Raw genomic sequence first — 24,210 nt, forward strand, 5'->3', positions numbered from 1 at the left:
TCTGACCACTATTCCATCCAGCTGCTACCGGCCTACAAACAAAGGCTTAACCCATTGAGGCCTGAAAAGGTTCCGATTCTGCAAAATATCTTCTAAAATAATGTTTTTGAAAAAACATATGTTTCTATATCAGTGGTTCTCAAAGTTTTTCATGTCAAGGACCCCCAAAATTATATGTATTTGGCCGCCGACCCCCATCTCAAAATATGTTGTTCCAGGGACCCCCAGAAGCAAAGATTTGAGTTAAAAATGTTTGCTTATATATATTAAAAATTGTTGTTATTATTGTTGTTTATATATTATAATATTATAATTATAATAATATTAATAATAATAAAATAATATAATATATAATATATAATAATTATAATATATTATATATATATATTATTATTATTCTTGTTTATATATTAAAAATATATATATATTCAAAGATTTGCACAAATTGTCAAAAAATTTCAAAAATCGCAGATCTACAAGCTCATAGCGCGGCACTCGGTGCCGCGCTATGAGCTTGTATATCTGCTATTTTTGAATAGCCAAAATGTAAAATAATGCTTTTTAGCTCAAGTCAAAAAGTGACACAGATGCGTTCCAGGTCTTAATGGGTTGAAAGGGAGCCGGTCGTCAGAGCCGTCTGGGAGAAATGAAGGGCCCTGTGCGAAGTCGGTTTTGGGCGGATATTTCCGAGTTTTTGGTGGTTATTTGCGGTTATTTCTTTTTATAACTCTTAATAAATGTGATTCTGTTCACTAAATTATTATTATTTTTTTGCGGGGCTCCCCCAAGTGCGGGGCCCTGTGCGGCCGCACCGCTCGCACTACCCTTCCTGCGGCCCTGCCGGTCGTTCAGAAGGAGGTCTGAACCTGGTCTCAGGATACAGACGCCGTGCTACATTCCTGTTTTTACCAGACCGACTGGGGGATGTTTAACTCTTTGACTGCGGACGACGCGATAACGCGTCAAGTGCTACTTTGTCCAGTTGGCCGTCGACGCGTTCGACGCGCTTGACGCGCGTTCATTGTTTAATCTCTGATTGCGCTATGCTGCTTAATATTCAATGTTATTCTCGAGTTCCACTTACTTCACGGACATCTGCATCCGGTTTCATGGCCTGGATTCCGTTTCCGGTTTTTGATTTTTTTCCCCAGTCATTTTCGTCCAAAATAGGTAAATAAACGATTTTTCACACGGTATAACGGAAAAACGGACAGGTTCTCTTCTATAATCTATGGTCTGGGTGACGATCAGTCATCGCCGTCGTGTATCACATCGTAATTTTTGCCGATCAAAACAATCTGGGACGATGTCACATCCGTTTTCATGTTTTTCCCTGTCTAATCAAGAAGGGTGAGAGAGACCAAACGACCTGATCACGCTGTCATGTGCTGCTCTCTAGTGGCGGATTTGTGCTGGGTCTTTAAATTATGTGTCCTTAAATTATTTTCATGAGAAAAATTCAAAATATAAAAATAAAAAAACACGAAAATTGCTGGCACTGGGGGAGTACTTTATGAAAATACTCTGGCAGTCAAAGAGTTAAGGACGCCACTGGGAGTAATGTCAATTAACTCTCCGACTCAGTCACTGGTTTTAACAGCAAGTGCATAGATGACATACGTAGTTCCAAAAATCGCCATGCAGGGCTTCATCAAGTTCTTGATGAAGCCCAGCATGGGCGAAACATTGTTGTTTGGTCAAAATATCAAAGAAAAGACGGGAGAGCAACCTATCGTGTGCGGACATTTCCTTTTTCTTCATTCTCTCTCTTACACACATCTTTAAGACTGAGTGACAAATAGTGAACAATATCCTGAGAATATTCACAACACTATGAAAGTATGGCTCACCTGCTCGTGTCTCCATCCTTCCACGTGAGCAAAATATTTCCTTATGGTCTTAAATTTCATATTGCAGACCTGATCAAGAGTCAAAATAAGATCATATTAGCATCATCTTTAGCCCACTGGATTATTACATACGTACTTAACAGTATTATAGGAAGAGGCAAGCAAGTACAGTGTGGTAAAGAGAACATAATTCATATTCACCTGGCAGCTTAGTTTGCAAAAACCTACTGGACGATTTGCTGTGCAAAAAATACCCAAAAAAGGAAAATAATGAAATATCAGTATGCAGATTTTAAAGAAGCAGATGGTAACACAAGACATGAAAAGGAAAGTCATACTGTATAACTTTTTAATACAAACTTTCACTGGTATATCATTCACAATCAACTTAATAGTCCATTCGACGGTCCCATATGTTCAATACTAATCCTAAATTGTTGTTTCCTATGAAGTCTTTTTGTTGAGGTGTTTATTCATATGATGTCTTAGAACAATTTTGGCTTGGTTGCCCAAAGAAGACGGCCTTCTGGGGGACTGTGGAGGCAGTTACAAGGTACCGACAGGCCCGAAGGCTGTTACAGAGGCAAAGCAGCAGGTGTGGGAGGATTTCTGAGAAACTATGGAGAAGGAACCATCCAAGCTGTGTATAGCAGGGATGGGATGGGAAGACTGCTGACTTCAAATGAGGAAGTTCTCCTAGTAGGCCTATCAGCATTTTACTTGGCTTGAGTAAGCTTCTGGAGGGAATTATGTTTGAGCAGATCCAGCAATATCTTGCAGAAAACAACATTAACTCAGATCTACAGCATGCATACAAAGCAGGTTCTTTTTTGTTCTTCCGTGAGACACTCACTATGGGTAACAGCGCCATCTGGCGATACAACAGAGCTACACTATACGCTCCCGGGGCCCAGTATTGGGCAAGAGGGTATGTCACGTGACCGGCCGTCCTTCCCCTTTCCGGAAGGACATAAAAGGCCCGGTCGTGACGTAATACTTCCTCTTCAGTTCCTCTGTTTGACAGATGCACAAGGCTACACGCTTATAAAAACTGAAAAGAACAATTATTCAACTCATCTTCGATTTCTTTGGACCACGAGAGAAACCAGCTATAACCCTCAAAGTGGCGATTCGGATTAATCACCCACGGGTTTTCTCGCGCGTCGGAAAAACAACTTTTATCAACTTCTTCTTGCCTCGTGGTGAGTTGGCCTGCTAACCGGCATTAGCCTGCTAACCGGCATTAGCTGCTACTTAGCCCCCTAGCCGCTAGCTGCTACTAGCTTAGCTGTTCGGCTACAGCCACAGCCATTAGCACCCCTCCCTAAGCTAACTCCCCGAATAGAGCTGTTAGCTTAACCGGCTTTAGCTGCTACTTAGCCCCTTCTAGCCGCTAGCTGCTACTAGCTTGGCTGTTTGGCTACAGCCACAGCTACTAGCACCCCTCCCTAAGCTAATTCCCCGAATAGAGCTGTTAGCTTAGCCTCCACCACCACACAATGGCCCCTTACAAGGGCGTCTCTCACTACGAGGGCCCTCTGCCAGCAAGACAGTGCGGACTCCCCGACTGCTCCGCCACCATTGCCGGGGTTGACCCACACCGTATATGCTTCAGCTGTCTCGGTATAGCTCACGCGCTTAACGCGCTCTCCGACCCGGCTTCTTTCTGCGGAGCCTGCTCTCGCTACCCGGAGAGATTCCTGAGAGCTCGTTACAGCCAGGCCAGGGCCTGTACAGGGAATGCTGGCGGGACTAGCGTTGTTCTGTTAGCCCCGCAGCAACCCTCACACACCCCCACCCCAACCTCAGCTGCCGCGAGCGGTGGACCTCAACGCTCACGGCGCTCCGCTGATACTAGCATGCCACCTCCTACCGCCTCGGGCCCTGCGGAGAGCGGAGCTAGCCTCTCACAGGGCCGCGGAAAACAACAAGCAGCCATTGCCGTCATGGGGACTGGACCTCAGCCCTCACAGCACCAGGCTCTCTCCCCCTCTCCCCCCCCACCCCAACCGTTCCTCTCCAGCGGCAACCTCCAGCTGGAGGACGACCACTATTCCATGGAGGGGGACTACAACGAGGAGGAAGAGTACGAGGAGGAATACGACGATGAGGAGCTCCCATCTGCTCAGGACTCCTCGGACGTCGCCATGCTTAGCCCGGGACGGGCTGCTTCCACCGGCACAACACCGTGTTGATATGTTGTTATATAATGCTTGTCATTGTGCCAACATGTTTGTTACACCTGCCACACCTTGCATTATTCAAATGGGTCGCGATGCCACCCGACCCCCTCGTGGGCGGGGTACGCGACATTGACCACCCTGTTCCTTCAGAAAATGAGGGTATTTTTGCACTTTCTTGTGGTCGTTACAATATATAATGCCTGTTTTTTTTTTACAGGGGTCACGCCAATTTTGCCTCCCAATCCTCCCATCCGAGAGAGGGCGCCAAAACGCCATTTTAGTGAGAGGTTTCCACAAGATGGCCGCACGGAAGGTAGGCAGAATGACTACAATGACTACAACCCGTCCAGACCGGATGTTGACGTCAGGGAGGCATCGCGTGCGGGGTCACGTGACTTCCTTGAATCTCCCAGTCAGTCATTTAACGCCTATATCGTCTCCAGTGGGCACCTCACGTATGGTCCCACCAGAGCGATCGGCCACGTCACTAGTTTCCATGACAACGACCGGCCGGTCTGAGAAGTGACAGCTGCACTCCTCCCCCACCCTCTAGCTCGCTGCTTGGCGCAATGGAAAGCTTGTCACCCGTCGCCTTGGGTGCTTCACACCATACAGAAGGGTTACAAGATACAATTCTCCGTGAAACCTCCTTGTCAGACAAGGTGTTGTTTTCACAGGCGAAGGGCGGAGCGGCGATAACCTTACGAGAGGAGGTTCTCTCCCTCCTAAGAAAAGGCAAAATCAGAGAATTATCTCCAGATCAGAAACGACTGGGTTTCTACTCGAAATCTTTTCTGGTCAAGGAAAAGGGGGGGGGGGTGTACGACCCATCCTGGATCTGAGGGGTCTCAACAAATTTCTAACGAAATTCAAGTTTCGCATGCTGACGACCGCGACGTTTTTACGCACGGTGCGTCAGGGCGACTGGTGGACCAGTATAGACCTGAAGGATGCTTTTTTCCACATTCCTGTCTACCCACCGCACAGAAAGTTTCTGCGCTTCGGGTGCGAGGGACGGGTGTACGAATACACGGTCCTCCCGTTTGGAATGTCCCTGAGCCCCCGTGTGTTCGTGAAATGCACACAGGCGGCTATAGCTCCGTTAAGGAGACAGGGGATACGTCTGTCGACTTACATCGACGACTGGCTCTTGGCAGGAGTCTCCAGTCAAGAGGTGGCGAGACACACGGAGATAGCTATCTCACATCTGACGTCGTTGGGTTTCACCGTCAATTTTCAGAAGAGCGTGCTGATTCCATGTCAACAACCTCTTTCATAGAGATTTCACTGGATTCAACTACGCTGGTGGCACGCCTATCCAAGGAGAGGATAGACAGTTTCCTAGCCTGTGTGAGGACTTTTCGAGTAGGAAAGAAAGTCACGTACAGGCTGTGCATGCAGGCAGCGGGTCTCATGGCTTCGGCCATACACCTGGTCCGCCTAGGCAGGCTCCTTATGAGACCTTTTCAGAGGTGGGTGCGGGATCTCAACATCCCGCCCACCATGGGGTCTCGAGGGGTCGTGGTGTCTCCACGTTGCATGGAGACACTCGAACCGTGGTCACACGCACTTTTTCTGTCAGAGGGTGTCAGTGTGGGTGTGGTGATTTCACAGAAGGTTGTCACGACGGACGCCAGCCTAACAGGCTGGGGCGCCGTTCACGAGGGCCATGCAGCCAGGGGAGTGTGGGACTCCAGCCTATAACTGGCCCACATCAACTACCTGGAGCTGATGGCGGTGCTCCTCGCCCTCAAGTGGTTCGAGGTGCGCATCAGCGGTTGTCATGTCCGGGTCAGGACGGACAACACAACGTTCATGTGCTACATCAACAAGCAGGGAGGCTTAGGCTCCCGAGTGTTGGACAACTAGAGGTTACGTAGGTAACCCTGGTTCTTTTAAACGAAAAAGAACCTGGCACGCGAGCCGGACATGATTTGGACCAGGTTAGGCCGGCCACAGGTCGATTTGTTTGCCTCAGCAGAGAACGCGAAGTGCTCTCGCTTTTTCTCAGTGAAGGCGACGGACCTCTCGTTGGGGCTGGACGCGTTGGCTCACAGCTGGCCGAGGGAACTGCTGTATGCATTCCCGCCGCTGGAACTGATCCGCCCGACGTTAGAGCGGGTCAGACTTCAGGGTCTGTCTGTGCTGCTGGTGGCTCCAGCATGGGGCGTTTGGAGATCAGAGATAACTCCTCTCCTTTACGCAGAGCCGTGGCGCCTCCCTCCGATCGAGGACCTGCTGCGACAAGCAGGGAACGGGTTCAAGCACCCCAGCCCCCGGGCCTGTGGGTCTGGCCCGTGAGAGGGCCAACTTAGACTTGTGTGGTTTGCCCCCTGATGTGGTAGCTACCATTCAGGGGGCCAGGGCCGGATCTACGAGGGCTGCCTATGACATTAAATGGAATATTTTTGTGTCATGGTGCCGGGAACAGTCACCGTTAGTGGTGGCTTTTCGGGCTCCGGTGCGCAGCATTCTTATTTTCCTGCAAAGCAGGTTAAATCAGGGCTTGGCTTTCTCGACGGTCAAGGTGTACCTGGGGGCCATTTCCGCCTGCCACGAAGGTTTCGATGTCGGGACGGTTGGCAAACATCCCATGGTGCGACGTTTCATGGGCGGCGCCAGACGGGCCAGGCCGACTGACAGGCCTCTGTTTCCGGCCTGGGATTTGGCGGTGGTGCTGAATGCACTTTGCCTCTCTCCTTTTGAGCCTCTCGAGACTGCGAGCCTGAAAATAGTGAGTTTTAAGACTATCCTTCTCTTGGCCCTGTCTACGGCCAAGAGGGTTAGTGACCTGCATGCACTCTCGGTAGGTTCGGAGTGCTTGAGGTTCTCTGGTGACTGTTGAAACCAGACCTGGCGTTTGTTACCAAGACCGGGGTGGTAGCACCGGCTCCGGTCGAGTTGGTAGCTTTTCATCCACCTCTTTTCGCTTCGGCGGAGGATGAGCGGTTGCATTGTCTTTGTCCAGTAAGGGCCCTGAGGCTCTACTGTCGGGAGACGGCGGCCAGCAGGTCGTCTACGCAGCTGTTTGTCTCCTATGGCCGCGGAGACCAGCGGAAGGCGGTTGCCAAGCCAACGCTTTCCAGATGGATAGTTGAGGCTATAGGGCTCGCCTATACTAGTGGTGGGACCCCAGTACCTGATGGACTGAGGGCTCACTCGACTAGGGGGGTGGCTGCATCCTGGGCCCTCTCTAGGGGGGTTTCGGTCCAGGTGATTTGCACGGCCGCTAACTGGTCGTCACCTTCGACCTTTGCGGCCTTTTACAGCCTGGACGTGGCGGCCTCCTCAGTGGCGCGCGCAGTCCTGGGCGTGGCAGTCTCATCTACTTGAGGTGCCTTCTCCTCCTGATGTGCTCCTGGGGGCTGACAATCTGTCGGTCTCGGGAGCAGGGGGCCCTGTTCCCTTGTTGAAGGGTTGGTAGGTGACGGACCTTGTTGTCTATTGGCTGAATAGGGCAGACTTCGGTCTGTCAGGGCCTCCTTTATTTTATCCCTTATGCCGCGTCCGGGCCCGATGGGTCTGGGCGCCCCAGAGGTCAGGGCCCGCCGTGTGCGGGCCCCAGGGCCGGAGCGGGCATGTGCGGTTTTCTTTCAGGGATTGAGCGTTTTTAACGCTTCCGGGGGGTTTATAGATCCCATAGTGAGTGTCTCACGGAAGAACGAAAAAGAACTAGAGGTTACGTAGGTAACCCCGGTTCTTTTAGTTCTGGAGTGAGACACTCACCAAACACCCCTTTTGTTTCGCCACTGCAAACAGAGGAACTGTGTTAAGAGGAAGTATTACGTCACGACCGGGCCTTATATGGCCTTCCGGAAAGGGGAAGGACGGCCGGTCACGTGACATACCCTCTTGCCCAATACTGGGCCCCGGGAGCGTATAGTGTAGCTCTGTTGTATCGCCAGATGGCGCTGTTACCCATAGTGAGTGTCTCACTCCAGAACTAAAAGAACCGGGGTTACCTACGTAACCTCTAGTTCTCAAACATTTTTCATGTCAAGGACCACCCAAAATTTGTCCGCGGACCCCCATCTCAAAATATTTTGTTCCAGGGACCCCCCCAGGAGCAAAGATTGGAGTTAAAATTTATATATACACTTCAAAGATTTGCACAAATCTTCACGATTTTTCAAAAATAGCAGATCTACAAGCTCATAGCGCAGCACCGAGATAACCCAAAGAAATCTTAAAATGACACACAGATGCGTTCCCGGATTAAATGGGTTAAGTTATGCTGGGACAGCTGGGGGACTTCCCACGGCTCATCAAGGTTCTCATCTCCCTCTCCATCTTTCTGTACACATTCATGCATGCATGCATATTCATGCATGACACTAACTTGACTTCATGTGAGTTTTTGTTCTTTTTCTTCTCACAGGCTTCCATGGATCGTGACGACAGACCACTCTGTGGATGGCTATAAATTGATCGGATATTGCACATGGGCTTTGACTATACATGTGTAGGGAGTGGGACTGAAGAAGCTGATTTGCCTTTAGCATTTTTGTGAACTAGTGGGTTGACACATTTTTTGGGTTCACTTTCCCCACATTTAAGCTGTTTATTAGCATTTTTATGTCAAAGGCTATATGGGATATGCAGTCACGGTTGCAGTCCCATAGCCTGGAATGACAGCCAATGTCATGGTCTTATTGGTTGTCTGTTGGTTGTGAGGGTGACTGTTTACAGTTTACAGTTTAGGCAGACAGTGGTAGGGGTGTGTGATTTTGGCTTGAAGCTGTGCCATGATTAATTGATCATCAGGTGTTTTGTCTAATTGCGCTCTCCTTTTTACAATAGCGTGCTGAACCTGGCCTCGTGGCTACATACAGAACAAGTATTGCATATATACAAAGAAGATACAGCAGATAAGAGAATCTCAGATGATTTATGACCATTAATAAGAAAGTTATCTAACCCCCCAAAAAGTCTCACCTGTCTCAGTGTGAGAGCGCTGTGCTGCTACTTCCTTCTCTGTTGCAACAACACTTTGTTTCACGGATGCTGGGTCATGAGAGGCGTTGGTGGTTTTCAACTTGCCAGGGATATGAACTGAAAAGAATACAGGCGACATTGAAGAAAACAACAAAAGACAGAAACAATTCACAGAAGGAGAGGATCTGAGAGAAACAGGGAACAGGTGTGTGTGTGAAGATTCTCTCATTTTTTTTTATCTTGTTACATTTTGGAAAATGAACCGAGATGCCAATCCCACATAATCTTTGGTCGTGTGTTAGGGATGCACAATCAAGTAAATCGAAAATCCAGATTTTATGTCTCACAATTATGTAATTGTGAAACATTTAATTAAGGTTTGCCTATATCAGTATATACTGTATATATATTTGTTTAAACAACAACAAAACATCATGATATTCAATACCTATTCTCACCCTTACTAAAGATACATTCATACTGTATACTACTCATTCATAAATATTCACAAATACATTATACTGTATTCATACGTATATATTCATATTCACATACATGTACATAGATACATACTGTATATATTCAACCCTACCAAAGACACAGCACTGAAAACACATTGAACAAAAATATATAAATAAACCATTAAAACCATATTTTTCCAGGAAAGAGAAACAAAAAGAAACACAAATAATCATGATCAACAATTGCGATCACAGAGTTAAAGCTGCAATACGTAACTTTTACGTCCTGGACACATCCGGGACTCAAACCCTTGTCTCACATGTGAGAACATCTACCGCTCATCCAAGAGGCAATGCAATCCCTGGTTGGCCAAGGGAGATATTGTGCTTATGAGCTTAGGCACTTTCCCACTGCGCTACCCAGATTGCAGCTTTAAGTAAAAAAGAATATCATTTTAGTCATAACAGTGCAGTTCTATCTGGTGCAATCAATCCCATGTCTTCTTTGATTGGTGAGCTCTTGTGTTCTTGGTGGCAGCCTGTCACTCTTCATGTATGTAGTATATTCTTTGTCATCCTAATACATGACTAATGACAATTGTGACATAAGAAGCTTTTATGGATTTAGGAAAGGCCCAGGACTTGATGATCTGGTGGGAGACTTAAACTCCCAATACTCCCATGTTGTAAAAAATGTTGTAAAACAGAATAGCTTGGTTTCGTGCAGGATCTTTAAATTTCAATAAACGACACCCTAATGGCTCGTGTTCCGACTGCCAAGAACCTGGGATAGTCTTGGACAGTCTCTCTCCTGGCTCCCAAGCTGTGGAATCAACTATCAACTATAACTGACCACACGATCCAACGTTAGAATGACTTTATGAATACAAAAAATGTTCAACATGGATCATAATATTAAATGATTACGAAAACATTATCGGTGACAGGCTAGCGCACCTTAACAAACATGAAAACATGCAACAGCACATTGACAAATGTGATATTTTTTTGGGTGACAGCACACTCGTTTTGTTTAACACATTGGTGACAGGGCACCGTGAACATTACGAAGACATTATTGGTGACAACACACCTTGACAAATATGAAAACATTATGGTGACAGGCAGCGCACAATTAAACAATAGGCTATCGACCAAGCACCGGCACATTGACAACATTCATGTGTGCACACAGGCCTTATAAACATAAAGTGTAGGTTGATTATTATATAACTTTAACCATGTGTGGTAAAAAATAGTCAGATCTTAACTCCACACGCACGCACACGCACGCACACACACACACACTTAACCACCTGTTAAGTGTCATGGCACGTGAGGGTCTATATTATAGGTGTTCTGTTCTGCAATTGATACCACATGTATACTGTAGGAGGGAGGAGTTTGAGTGGTTGTATGGAAATAGATAAAGAACCTCTCTGCCCAGCCTTGCAGGCCTGCTTTAATAAACCAAGCTAAGAATGATTCCTGACTCACAGCCTATTTGTTCTCAGAACCTGACCACTGAAGTGACATAGTACCACTCTTCTTCTCCCTCTATGACAGGTCCCTCAGCTGTCATCTCTTCTCCCTCTATGACAGGTCCCTCAGCTGTCATCTCTTCTCCCTCTATGACAGGTACCTCAGCTGTCATCTCTTCTCCCTCTATGACAGGTCCCTCAGCTGTCATCTCTTCTCCCTCTATGCCAGGTGCCTCAACTATCATGTCTTCTCACTTGTCCCTATACGACAGGTCCATCAGCTCTTCTCCTTCTACATCAGCTGTCATCTCTTCTCACAAGTTCTCCATAAATGGTAAATGGTGCATTTATATAGCGCTTTAAGCGCTTTACATAGATTGTGCATTACATTCACCCATTCACACACACACCGATGGCAGAGGAAATCATGCAAGGCAACAACCTGCTCATCGGGAGCAATTAGGGGTTCAGTGTCTTGCTCAAGGACACTTCGACACCAAGGTGCCGTTTACACGAGGACGGTCTCTACAGAAAACGGCAAAATAAAGTATCAGATGTGCCGTCCGTTTAGACGGCAACGGTGTTATCAGGGGTTGAATTCCAGAGTGGAATTATTTGAGAACGCTGCGCCTGGCGTCTCCATATAAACGGGCAAGACGGTGTCAGAGACGGTGTTTACCAGTGTTGCCAGATTCTGCGAGAGGAATAAGCAACCAAGTCTATGAAAACTCAAAAGAAGCGTCTAGGCTACGGCTATTTGAAAATAGCAGATCTACAAGCTCACAACGCGTCACATCGCGATGCGTTGTGAGCTTGTAGATCTGCTATTTTCCAAAAAGAAAGAAGAAAAAATAATCTTGAGAAAATAAAAAGCGGTCATTCTGGGATTTTTTAAAAACATTTTAACAATTTTAACAACACAAATCTTGTATGGGGGTCCCTGACACAAAATATTTTCAGAAGTGGGGGGTTTGTGGACAAATACATAATTTGACATGAAGATGTTTAAGAACCACTAGTTTAAACAACATTAGGAAACAAGCAGTGGCGGCCTTTCCTATGTTTCACCCGTTTCAATTGAAACGGGCCCCCAACCTCAGGGGCCCCCCTTTTTTTTATATATATATTTTTTGACTTGCATCCCAGTCCGGGGCCCGCCTCTGGCTGGCCAACGTCCAAGAATTTCATGCAAGAAGAGGATGTAGATCTGATTAAATCAGGGCTCAGCTCAAGTGAATCATGTGAGTGAGTTGTTTTAGCTGTCTGTCCATGGTGGAAGTGCAGATAGCCTAATTAATTTAGTTCGAAAATGCATCATTATGGATTGTGGAAGCAAACCAACTTCAGTCCACAATCATTATTTTTTTGCTGGGGGGTGCATATGGGGGCCCCATATGAGCTCTTGAAACGGGCCCCCAGATCATTAAGGCCGCCCCTGGAAACAACTACACTTTAGAAACAAGCCCAAAGTCACTTATAATAAGTGGACATGGCAACCAAACAAACACTTCTGATAGGAAGAAGACACGTCACCGCCACCTAGCCACCTGGCATGGTATGGCATGCACACTACAGCGTTTTCAATCAGTGGTGCGTCACCGTCTAAAGGCAAAATAAAAAGTGAGAACGCAACGACACTTTGACGTTTTCACTAGAGAGCGTCTTCATCTAAACGTGGCCCAACTCCCGGGGTCGAACTGGGAACCTTCCGGTTGCCATCCGGCCGGAGCCACTGCCGCCCCAAGTTACATAGTACCACTCATCTTCTCCCTCTATGACAGGTCCCTCAGCTGTCATCTCTTCTCCCTCTATGCCAGGTGCCTCAACTATCATGTCTTCTCACTTGTCCCTATACGACAGGTCCATCAGCTCTTCTCCTTCTACATCAGCTGTCATCTCTTCTCACAAGTTCTCCATCAGTAAAACACCTCTGTGCTCACTCCACTGTAGCACCAGTCTGTGCTCACTCCACTGGCAACCGGCTGCTGCCCACATATACAATTCAAAACACTGGTGATGACCTACAGGGTGACTAAGACCATGTCACCCACCTATACAATTATGATCCTATGATTTGAAGTTGTCGACAGGTCCAGATATCTATCTGTCTATCTATCTATCTATCTATCTATCTATCTATCTATCTGTCACTGATCTGCGACGCATGGGCAAGAGCTTGGATCACGCTTGGGTTGCGTCTTTGAACAGTTCACACATAGCGATCAAAACGTTGGGCGGGATCGCCATTCTACCTGGGGCTTCTCCTGAATTATTAACTCTGGTGAAGATTTTAAGCTGCTTTACCAAAAGTAATATATATATGTATATGTTTATCATGAACCCCTACTGTAAGCTATCACTGTTATGTTTATATTATTTAAATACTTTAGAGCAGGCCTCTATAACCAGTAAAAAAACATCTTCATATTTTTATGAAATTATGTTTTCTAATAAATCTGAAAAACAATTACTAAAAATGTATTGTACCATACGCAGAAGGGCAATGGGAAAAGTTGTTTAGAAAACAAAATCATGTTTTGAGTGTGATAAATGCATAAAGTAAACCATTATGTGTGATATAATATGTGAAGATCATATGGATACGATGGATACTCAGTCATTATGAATGATGATCCTCAGACATGGAACACATGAGACAAACCCTTACAGATGCATAATGTCATATTATTCCTTCGGTCTAATACGTACCGAGCTTCCATCCTGGTGTGATGCTGGTTACCAGGCTGCTCTCATTGCGTTCCTGTCTCCAGTCTTGCAGCTTCCTCATGGCTAAACATTGTCAGTCAATCAACAAGTAAATAAATAATACGATTAAATTAAACTTTTATATGGACATATAGAGCATTGATTCTCAAAGTGGGGTCCGGGGACCCCCAGGGGTCCTTGGGGGGGTACTAGAGGGTCCCCAGCAAAATGTGTTAATACAGAGTTACAATCATTTCACCCACTTAAACCATATTTTATACTTTAGCTATTCAAAAACAGCAGATCTACAAGCTCATACAGCGCGGTACGGTTTTGGGTCTGTGTATGGCTCTAGTCCAGACATCAGTCTAGTCACCAGTGTACAGTATGCAGTTCCTATAGCTGGATCTGTCATATTTACTTTAGAGCATGTATTCATGAGTGGATTCGAGATGCATTATATTGACACCGTTATTAATGTATCCAATAGGGCAGGGGTCTTCAATGTTTTCAGGCCAAGGACCCCCTAGCTGAGAGAGAGATGAAGCAGGGACCCCCTCTATATTGTATAACATTGTGTTTCAGATTAAAGTTTTTTTTTCACTTAGTCTGCTATTTTTTCCCTCTACACCTATATCTCTTTGCCAAAAATAGCCAATCTACAAGCTCTCAACGCCTCGCAGCGTGAGGCGTTGAGAGCTTGTAGATCTGCTAAGTTTGGCTAATGTTCCCCTCAGAAAAGGAATTCTAGGGTTCAAGTGGTTAATGTAAAAAAAACTAAATCCTATCACACAAAGATTTGGCAGACCCCCTATAGTAGCTCTGAGGACCCCCTAGGGGTCCCGGACCCCCTGTTGAAGACCCCTGCAATAGGGTTTCTCGCCCACCTATAGTCACCGGATCTTCAGTGCATCATACTGTGTATAGGTGCATTCGGTTGTATGCCTTTAACTTCCATTAAAAAACGAATTAAATTAGATTCCCTGAATGTGCCCAATAGTATGAATAATAATGGGAATAGTGTTCCAACTTTTCTGCGACTGAAAACTAAAAACTTACCCTGTACGTAGGAGGTCCCTTCCAATGACGAGAACAAAGCATGCCCCAGGATCACCTGCTATAACAGAAGTCCTTACAATTATTCAAACTATCATGCACTACCAGTAGCCTGGAAACGATCAAGAAGACACATGATCAGTGGTGGAAAGTAACTAAGTACTATACTTAAGTACAATTTTGAGGTATTTGTACTTTACTTGAGCATTTCCAATTTCCAATACTTTTACTTCGACTCCACTACATCTCAGAGGCAAACATTGTACTTTTACTGCGCTACAATGATTTGACAACATTAGTTACTAGTTACTTCTCAGATAGAGATGATCTGAAAAGTTGTATACATAGGCTATTTGAAAATAGCCGATCTACAAGCTCACAACGCGATGCGACGCGTTGTGAGCTTGTAGATCTGCTATTTTCAAACATTCCAGTACTTTTACTTTTGGTACTTTAAGTACATTTTGATACCAATACTTTTGTACTTTTACTCAAGTAAATTTTTAATTCCGGACTTTTACTTGTAACAGAGTACTTCTACATTGCAGTATTGATACTTTTACTTATTGTTTTTTAGTAAACATTTGAGTACTTTTCCCACCACTGCTACACTACCAGAGCATCATAAAGGATTTATTTTACTTCTAGGGTGTCTGTACTGTAGGCTACTTGAATACCTTCATATCAGTGATGGTCGTTCCATGGATTTCTTCCATCTGTTTTGCAAAATCCTGCATCATGTCGTGAAATTCATAGCAGCTGTCCATCATCAGAGTAGAGGGATGCCATGCATTCTATAGAAACACAAAGAAAACGGAGGTTAATTTAGTAGCCAACGGGCCAAACGGTGGTCCAAGGCCTTAGAATCTCATTTGAAAATCTGGCCTGTGATGGCATTGTGAGCTTGTAGATCGGCTATTCAAACGGTCGAAATTATATATAGGGCTGAAGTGGTTAAAAAGAAAATCTACAAAGTAACTAGTAACTAAAGTTGTCAAGTGATTGTAGTGGAGTAAAAGTACATTATTTGCCTCTGAGATGTAGTGGAGTAGAAGTAAAAGTATTGAACATTGGAAATACTCCAGTAAAGTAAAAAAAAAATACCTCAAAATTGTACTTAACTACAGTACTTGAGTACATTTATTTAGTTACTTTACACCACTGCTGATATTGAGCATTAATGGTATTACAACTACACATTGAGCATGTTGACTGGAGCCAGTGTTGATCTTGACAGATGTATTTTGGCAGGCCTTAAGGCGTCGTAATGACTGATTTTACTTGGTTGCATGCTGAAAATAGCAGATCTACAAGCTCACAACGCGTCACGACATGTTGTGAGCTTGAAGATCTGCTATTTTCAGAGAGCAACACCCGAGCGCAAACATAGAATGACTTGTATTTTAGTTCAACTGGATCTCTTCTCCACTAGTCTTAGTTCTACTGGATCTCTTCTCCACTAGTCTTAGTTCTACTGGATCTCTTCTCCACTAGTCTTAGCCCTACTGGATCTCTTCTCCACTAGTCTTAGCTCTACTGGATCTCTTCTCCACTAGTCTTAGCTCTACTGGATCTCTTCTCCACTAGTCTTAGCTCTACTGGATCCCTTCTCCACTAGTCTTAGTTCTACTGGATCTCTTCTCCACTAGTCTTAGTTCTACTGGAGCTCTTCTCCACTAGTCTTAGTTCTACTGGATCTCTTCTCCACTAGTCTTAGTTCTACTGGATCTCTTCTCCACTAGTCTTAGTTCTACTGGATCTCTTCTCCACTAGTCTTAGCCCTACTGGATCTCTTCTCCACTAGTCTTAGTTCTACTGGATCTCTTCTCCACTAGTCTTAGTTCTACCGGATCTCTTCTCCACTAGTCTTAGCCCTACTGGATCTCTTCTCCACTAGTCTTAGCTTTACTGGATCTCTTCTCCACTAGTCTTAGTTCTACTGGATCTCTTCTCCACTAGTCTTAGTTCTACTGGATCTCTTCTCCACTAGTCTTAGCCCTACTGGATCTCTTCTCCACTAGTCTTAGTTCTACTGGATCTCTTCTCCACTAGTCTTAGTTCTACCGGATCTCTTCTCCACTAGTCTTAGCCCTACTGGATCTCTTCTCCACTAGTCTTAGTTCTACCGGATCTCTTCTCCACTAGTCTTAGTTCTACTGGATCTCTTCTCCACTAGTCTTAGTTCTACTGGATCTCTTATCCACTAGTCTTAGCTCTACTGGATCTCTTCTCCACTAGTCTTAGTTCTACTGGATCTCTTATCCACTAGTCTTAGCTCTACTGGATCTCTTCTCCACTAGTCTTAGTTCTACTGCATCTCTTCTCCACTAGTCTTAGCCCTACTGGATCTCTTCTCCACTAGTCTTAGTTCTACTGGATCTCTTCTCCACTAGTCTTAGCTCTACTGGATCTCTTCTCCACTAGTCTTAGTTCTACTGGATCTCTTCTCCACTAGTCTTAGTTCTACTGGATCTCTTCTCCACTAGTCTTAGTTCTACTGGATCTCTTCTCCACTAGTCTTAGTTGACAAACATTTTTCGTCACAGTTTTAGTCGACGAAATCAACACTGCTGGAGCATTTCCATTTTATGCAACAATGAAGAGTGTCATCATGGAAAATTACAATGTAGTCGTGGATGTGATCAAAGCTGAGGAGATGTTTGATGATCTTAGTGTCGTTTAGAGTGAGTTTGCAGACGGTGCAGAGATATAAGCGTCTGTTAGTCTGCTCCTCACAGCTACATTCCACCAGGTGCTCCAGACCTGCAGGGAGGAGAAGGTGCAACAGAGTCAGTGGTGTAAAGTTAAAGTCGAATATACTTCGGTATTATTGATTCCGACTCCTCCGGCTAATTATCTCGTAGACGAACAAATTGAACTATCTTTGTGTTCCTACCGGAAAGATACATACCGTCATTCAATTTCTTGGCTTAGGAATGCCTACAAAAACTCAATTAATCATGAATCAAGCTTCACTGTTGTGCAATTGATAGAATAATTAGTCATATATTGGGTGAACTCCTCCTTAACGTAAAACATTTTAGTACTTTTTCCAGCCACTAAGCAATAGACCAGTGGCGTACGCACCATAGCAAGGCAGGCGGCGCCTGCCCAAATCAAATTTAGCCTCCCTAGAAAATAAGTCAAAGAACTGACTGAAAAACAGGCAGTGACAAAAAATCACACCAAATAGTGGCCGTCGAGCCATTAGCCGCCTCCTCGTCCATTCACGCGGTCAGGCAGCCAATCACTACCGTATACAGTCAGTAGAGCAACCCTCGTCTATAGTGATGCAAATGTATGCCTTTGTTTTCATGGGGTGCCAGGAATGCCAGGTGTCGGGGTTTGGGCCATCACCTGTACTCACCTGGCATAAAAGGGCTCTGAGAGCAGCTTTAGCCACTGACAACATGCAGTGTTGAACGCCTATTTTCCAGTGTCCAAAGAGTCAAAAGTGCACGCATTAGTACAATGCCAACCACTCGCCTCAAATAGTCTGTGTCTCCTGGCGTTTGAGAGAGATTTAACTGAAGGTCTGAACTATGATTCAGTTATAGATATTTTCAAGTTCAGCAAGCCCGTCGTCTCATGTTTTGAGACATCACTAATGCTTGATGATTGTAGATCTGCTATTTTTTGGGGTACTTTAAGTACATTTTGATGACAATACTTTTGCACTTTTACTCAAGTAATTTTTTATTCTGGACTTTTACTTTTAACAGTGAACACTATTTGATTTTGCTGTTATTGTTGCAATCGTATGAAATGGGTCAATAATTTGTGCAGGACATCATGTTCGCCTTTTCTGTAAAGCTGCTTTTTTGAGAATAAAAATACATACATTGAATATACTTGCAAATTGTTTTTATTAACGTTTTTCAGTTTTGTAGTAAGTGTAATGTTGTTAACTTGTTTCCCCCGAGATTTTCCGTTTTCCCCGAGTACCCCCCCCCCCCGCCCCGAGTTCCCCCCCTAAATGTAATTCCTGGGAACGCCACTGCAATAGACCCTGACATTTGGTCATTTCCTCCAGTAAGACGTATTATTCTGAGATAGCAGATACTGACCTAGAACAGGATTCTTCCTGTTTGGGTTCCCAGATATGCCTGTAAAGTCATCTGTTTTGGCCTTGCAGCTGTAGACGGGTCACAAAAACAAAGTCAAGGTCTATAAATATTGAAAAACAAGCCATTGTTCACCCTCTTTTTTTTACTAAAGGGTTGGAGCAAACTGCATAATAATGAGGCAAACCTTGGGCAGCCAGAGGGAGCTTTTCAACTGACCTGTGTCTGCTTCAGAAGGCCATGGTGTTGACTCAGAGTGTGTATTGCTGTCAAAGAGTGAGGAGAATTATGAGTTAATTTGTACCGCCCAATAATACAAGTGTTTGTCCTTAACCCTTTAAGACCGGGGACGCTGCTGTGTCATTAGATTAGATTTATTTATTTTGGCTATTCAAAAATAGCAGATCTACAAGCTTGTAGATCTGCTATTTTTGAAAAATCTTGAAAATGTGTGCAAATATTGTTATATTTGTATATATATTTGTATATATATATATATATATATCTTTGAAGGGATTTTTTTTACTCAAATCTTTGCTTCTGGGGGTCCCTATTACAAAATATTTTGAGATGGGGGTCCGGGGGCCAAATACATATCATTTTGGGGGTCCTTGAAATGAAAACGTTTGAGAACCACTGATGTAGAAACATAAGTTTAAAAAAAAACTGCAGGATTTAGAAGACATTTGTAGAATTTGTAGGATATTTCACTTTCAAAAAAACTTTGGGTAATTTTATCATCTTTCTAAATACTGAATCAAGCAACTTAAAAACGGTCTGGGGGGCTCACAAAAGCCTTAGTAGACGATAAAATGACCCAAAGTGAAATATCCCTTTAATGGGTTAAGATTTTAAAATAAAAACATATATTTAACAAATGTTCTCGTCTGCATTATTGTAGCATTCACCACATGGTTTGTTGTCAATCCAACATATTGATTCATGAATAACACTTTAAATCTGGAGCCAAAGTGAATATTATAAAACAGAAGGGCAGCAGCACTGTTTACCTTTGACATAACTGGTACCTTTCACTGTTTCAAACAAAGCTGGAGGCAAATCCAGAACCTGCACACAACACAGAAAACATGGAATAAAACAGCTTAAGTATATTGGAAGCATCAACCATCCTGTTCCTTCTGGTTACATCGTCAAATACATTTTATGAAATAGAAATGATATATTTTGCCCATGTTGGATGAGGAAAACTGCATACAGTACTTTAAATGATCTGTCTCATTGTTTTTATTTTATTTTAAATAGAACATTTAAAATAGCCTAGGTATAAAATAGGGCTAAAGTGGTTAATGTATGTTTTATAATGTCTGCAAAGTAACTAAAGTTTTCAAATAATTGTAGTGGAGTAAAAGTACAATATTTGCCTCTGAGACGTAGTGGAGTAGAAGTGAAAGTATAGACAATTGGAAATACTCCAGTAAAGGAACCTAAAGATTGTACTTAAGTACAGCACTTGAGTAAATGTACTTATAGTTACAGTACTTTACACCACTGATGATGAGCTCTCTGACTTGCGAGCTGATCTTTCTCTCTCTTGATCCAACTACCAAGTATTCAAACATTACAGTCCTTGTCAGTCTGCTCTGGAATTTGGCGGCTGTGGTTCTAAATGAATTCCCCGACAACAAAGAAAAAGGTGGTCTTCGTAACAATCGCGTCGCTCTGATCACATTCAAGTTAACTGACCTCCAGATTCTCACTGTGTGTCAAGCACTTCTTATTTTTGCTATGGGCCACAGGATCCACGACAAGCTCAATCTTTGGGCTGGGAATCCAGGAGAATCTCAGCACGTTGGGATCGCTGTAGTTCTAGGAAATAGGAAAGATACATTTCAAGTAGAAAGAGCATCTATCCAAGCTGATTATCTAAAAGATTTAAGATTATCTTAAATAGCAGATATACAAGGTCATAGCGCGGCACCGAGTGCCGTGCTATGAGCTTGTAGATCTGCAAAAAAGAAATTTAAGTCTTGAAAGTAAAGCGAACATTTGTAACTCAAATCTTTGCTTCTGGGGGATTCTACAAATGTTTTTGGAAAACACATAATTGCTATATAATAATCAGTGGTTCTCAAACTTTTTCCATGTCAAGGACCCCCAAAATGATATGTATTTGCATATGCAGATTCAAGTACACAGTTGTTTCTTACTTAGATTTTTTTTTACTTAGAACTTTTTGTTTTCAAATATGCTTTGTATGGTCCTGTTAATATGAACCTTCCAGCAATATGTTTTTTTTGAAGATGCACCATTATCAGTCCTCTTGATATGTGTCTGAAAATATCTCAGTATAAGGTGGTGGTCAACACTTACATAGTAATTGCAGCAGTGCTTGGTGGATTTGAGATGGATCCTCAGATTCCTTGCGTCTGAGACCGACTCCCCACACGCGTGACACAGGTAGAACATGGAGTCCTCCTCTGAACTCAAACACAGGGTCACCAGAGACAAGCCTATAGGAGGGAAGCAGACCACACACCTGTGTGTTAAATTAGGAACAGTAATTAAAGGTATATGTGATATTTTTGTTGGTTAAAACAAAAAGTTCTTTGTTAAAGCACTATATTGTGATAGTAATCATTGCTATAGAGTGTTTGTTCAGTAACAGGAGTCTCCATGTCTCTCCAGCTCTTTAATGAACAGAAAATAAATGTTCAGGTAGGTGACAAACTTTCAGCCAATCAGGAGAGAGTACCCATTCATCAGCTTCATTTTTTATAGAGTTCCAGTTCCAATTTTCTATCTGCTCATTTCTTTGTGTCATTACACTTGTTCAATTTGTATCCTGACTGAGTTCTCTATCCTGATTGGATAAAATTGGTATCCTGAAAATGCATTTTCTGTTTATCAAAGAGCTGGAGTGACATGGAGACTCCTGTTACTGAACAAACACTCTATAGCAATGAGTCCTATCAGAATATAGAGCTATTTAACACTTATTTTAACCGAAGAAAATCACCCTACCTTTAAATATCATTTTCCAACCAAGAATAACTAACAAAATAAACACAACACAACACAACACAGGGATTTTCATTTTTGCTTTGATTTGGCCTCTTGCCACGTTCTGTAAATATGCAATGTGTCCTTTAGCATCTGTTGAATAAGCACAGAATAGTCAGGGGTCTTCAACAGGGGGTCCGAGACCCCTAGGAGGTCCTCAGAGTTACTACAGGGGGTCCGCCAAATCTTTGTCTGATATGATTGTTTTTGTTTCTACATTAACCACTTGAACCCTGGCATCCCTTTTCTGAGGAGAACTTTAGCCAAAAATAGCATATCTACAAGCTCACAACGCCTCGCAGATCTGCTATTTTTGCCAAAGAGGTGTATAGGTGTAGAGGGGGAAAAAGAGCAGACCAAGTAAAAAAAAATCTGAAACACAATTTTATACAATATGGGGGTCCCTGCTTCATCTCTCTCTCTCAGCTAGGGGGTCCTTGGCCTGAAAAACGTTGAAGACCCCTGCTCTAAGTGACTGAGTTCACTGTACGTTCAAAAAGTCTGTGGTCATTTCTACACTGGGTTCAGGTGGGGTGGGAGCGGCCAGTTTCAGGAGAGCTTTTGTTTTGTTTTGCTTTGTCTTGTTTGTTTTGTCCTGTTTATGTACAGTATGCATGGATGTAGCCTACTTATTGTATTGTTTTGTCTATTGCACTGTTTGTATTTTTGTCATAAGGACCCTCTCGAAAACGAGATGACACATCTCAAGGGGTTATCCTTCTAATAACAAAGGTACTATGTATGTAGTGTAGTGTAGAGTAGAATTAAAAGTATAGACAATTGGAAATACTCCAGTAAAGTCAAAGTACCTCAAAATTGTACCTAAGTACAGTACTTGAGTAAATGTGTACACACACGCGCGCGCACACACACACACACACACACACACACACACAAACCTAAAATCTTTCTGATCTTCCGATTGTCCTTTTTCAGGCACTGCCTCAGGTAATTTTCCTGATAATCCATCTGTTTCAAATGAACTGGAAGAGAGAGAGAGAGAGAGAGAGAGAGAGAGAGAGAGAGAGAGAGAGAGAGAGAGAGAGAGAGAGAGAGAGAGAGAGAGGGAGGGAGGGAGGGAGGGAGGGAGGGAGGGAGACATGGAGAAACATCAGCAATGGACAATATTGAATTATATTATTATGAGCACAAATATCCTGTACTGACAAGTTTGTCACTTAAGCCCCATTTAAGAAATATTTAGGAGTTCATTGAATAAGTCAGTCTAAACTGCATCTACTATTGATTGATTGGAATATGAGTTTCCATTGAGGTCCTTGAGGTCACTATATGACCGATTCTCTCTCTCTCTCTCTCTCTCTCTCCTCTCTCTCTCTCTCTCTCTCTCTCTCTCTCTCTCTCTCTCTCTCTCTCTCTCTCTCTCTCTCTCTCTCTCTCTCTCTCTCTCTCTCAGTGGTGGAAAGTAACTATTTACTTAAGTACTGTACTGAAGTAAAATGTTTAGGTATTTGTACTTTACTTGAGTATTTCCAACTTCAAATACTTTTACTTCTACTCCACTACATCTCAGAGCCAGAGGCAAATAAATTACTTTTACTCCCCTACAATTATTTGAAAACTTTAGTTACTAATTACTTTGTAGATTTTGATTATATTAAAAAAAAAACATACATTAACCACTTAAGCCCCATATACATTTCGGCCATTTGAAAATAGCCGATCTACAAGCTCACAATGCGTCGTGATGTGAGCTTGTAGATCTGCTATTTTCAAACGATTTTTTATACATTTGAGAACTTGAAATGGGACATTCTGCATAATGAGCACTTTTTACTTTTGCTACCACTGTTCTAAATAAAGTGATAAAATGTTCAAAACCAATGATCTTAACCCATTAAAAATAGCAGATATACAAGCTCATAGCTTGTATATCTGCTATTTTTGAAAAATCTTGATTTTTTTTTTCAAAAAACTGTTAGGATTTAGAAAACATTTTAAAGAATCGCCTCAGGTCTTAAAGGGTTAAATAGACGGGAGCTTACCATGGCCTCGGAACACCTCTATAGACCAGGAGGAGGAGATCATTCAGAAAGAAAACAGAACAGAACAGAACAGAACAGAACAGAACAGAACAGAACAGAACAGAACAGAACAGAACAGAACAGAACAGAACAGAACAGAACAGAACAGAAGTGAACAGGAGGTGAATTCAAATACATCTTGTAGTCACTAGACTCAAGGTTAATGAAACCAGGAGATATCAACATGTAGCTACAGAGGAAGTGATGCTTTTTTTGGTGATTTAGTCCAATTTCTAATTGTGCCAACTTGTCCTAGCACCTGGGCCTCAGGGCCACACACACACACACACACACACACACACACACACACACACACACACACACACACACACACACACACACACACACACACACACACACACACACACACACACACACACACAGTGTGTTTCACCAATCCACGGAGGGACT

At 43.5% G+C, this 24,210-nt stretch overlaps 1 protein-coding gene across 1 annotated transcript; it reads right to left on the reverse strand.

The window, feature by feature from the left end:
- Window positions 1–15,337: 15,337 nt before the first annotated feature.
- On the reverse strand, window positions 15,338–23,775 carry LOC308076976 (uncharacterized protein; the record flags this gene model as incomplete). Its single annotated transcript, XM_080417500.1, has 7 exons — window positions 23,761–23,775; window positions 22,657–22,740; window positions 21,068–21,207; window positions 20,441–20,563; window positions 19,747–19,804; window positions 17,296–17,435; window positions 15,338–15,466 (listed from the first exon to the last, which is right to left on the reverse strand). The coding sequence occupies exons 2-7, from the start codon at window positions 22,724–22,726 to the stop codon at window positions 15,338–15,340; spliced, it is 660 nt and encodes a 219-aa protein (XP_080273626.1). The 5' UTR covers window positions 22,727–22,740; window positions 23,761–23,775.
- Between the last annotated feature and the right edge of the window lie 435 nt (window positions 23,776–24,210).

This window comes from Gymnoscopelus braueri (genome assembly GCF_963280865.1).
Source record: "Gymnoscopelus braueri genome assembly, chromosome: 21".
Taxonomy (NCBI): Eukaryota; Metazoa; Chordata; class Actinopteri; order Myctophiformes; family Myctophidae; genus Gymnoscopelus; species Gymnoscopelus braueri.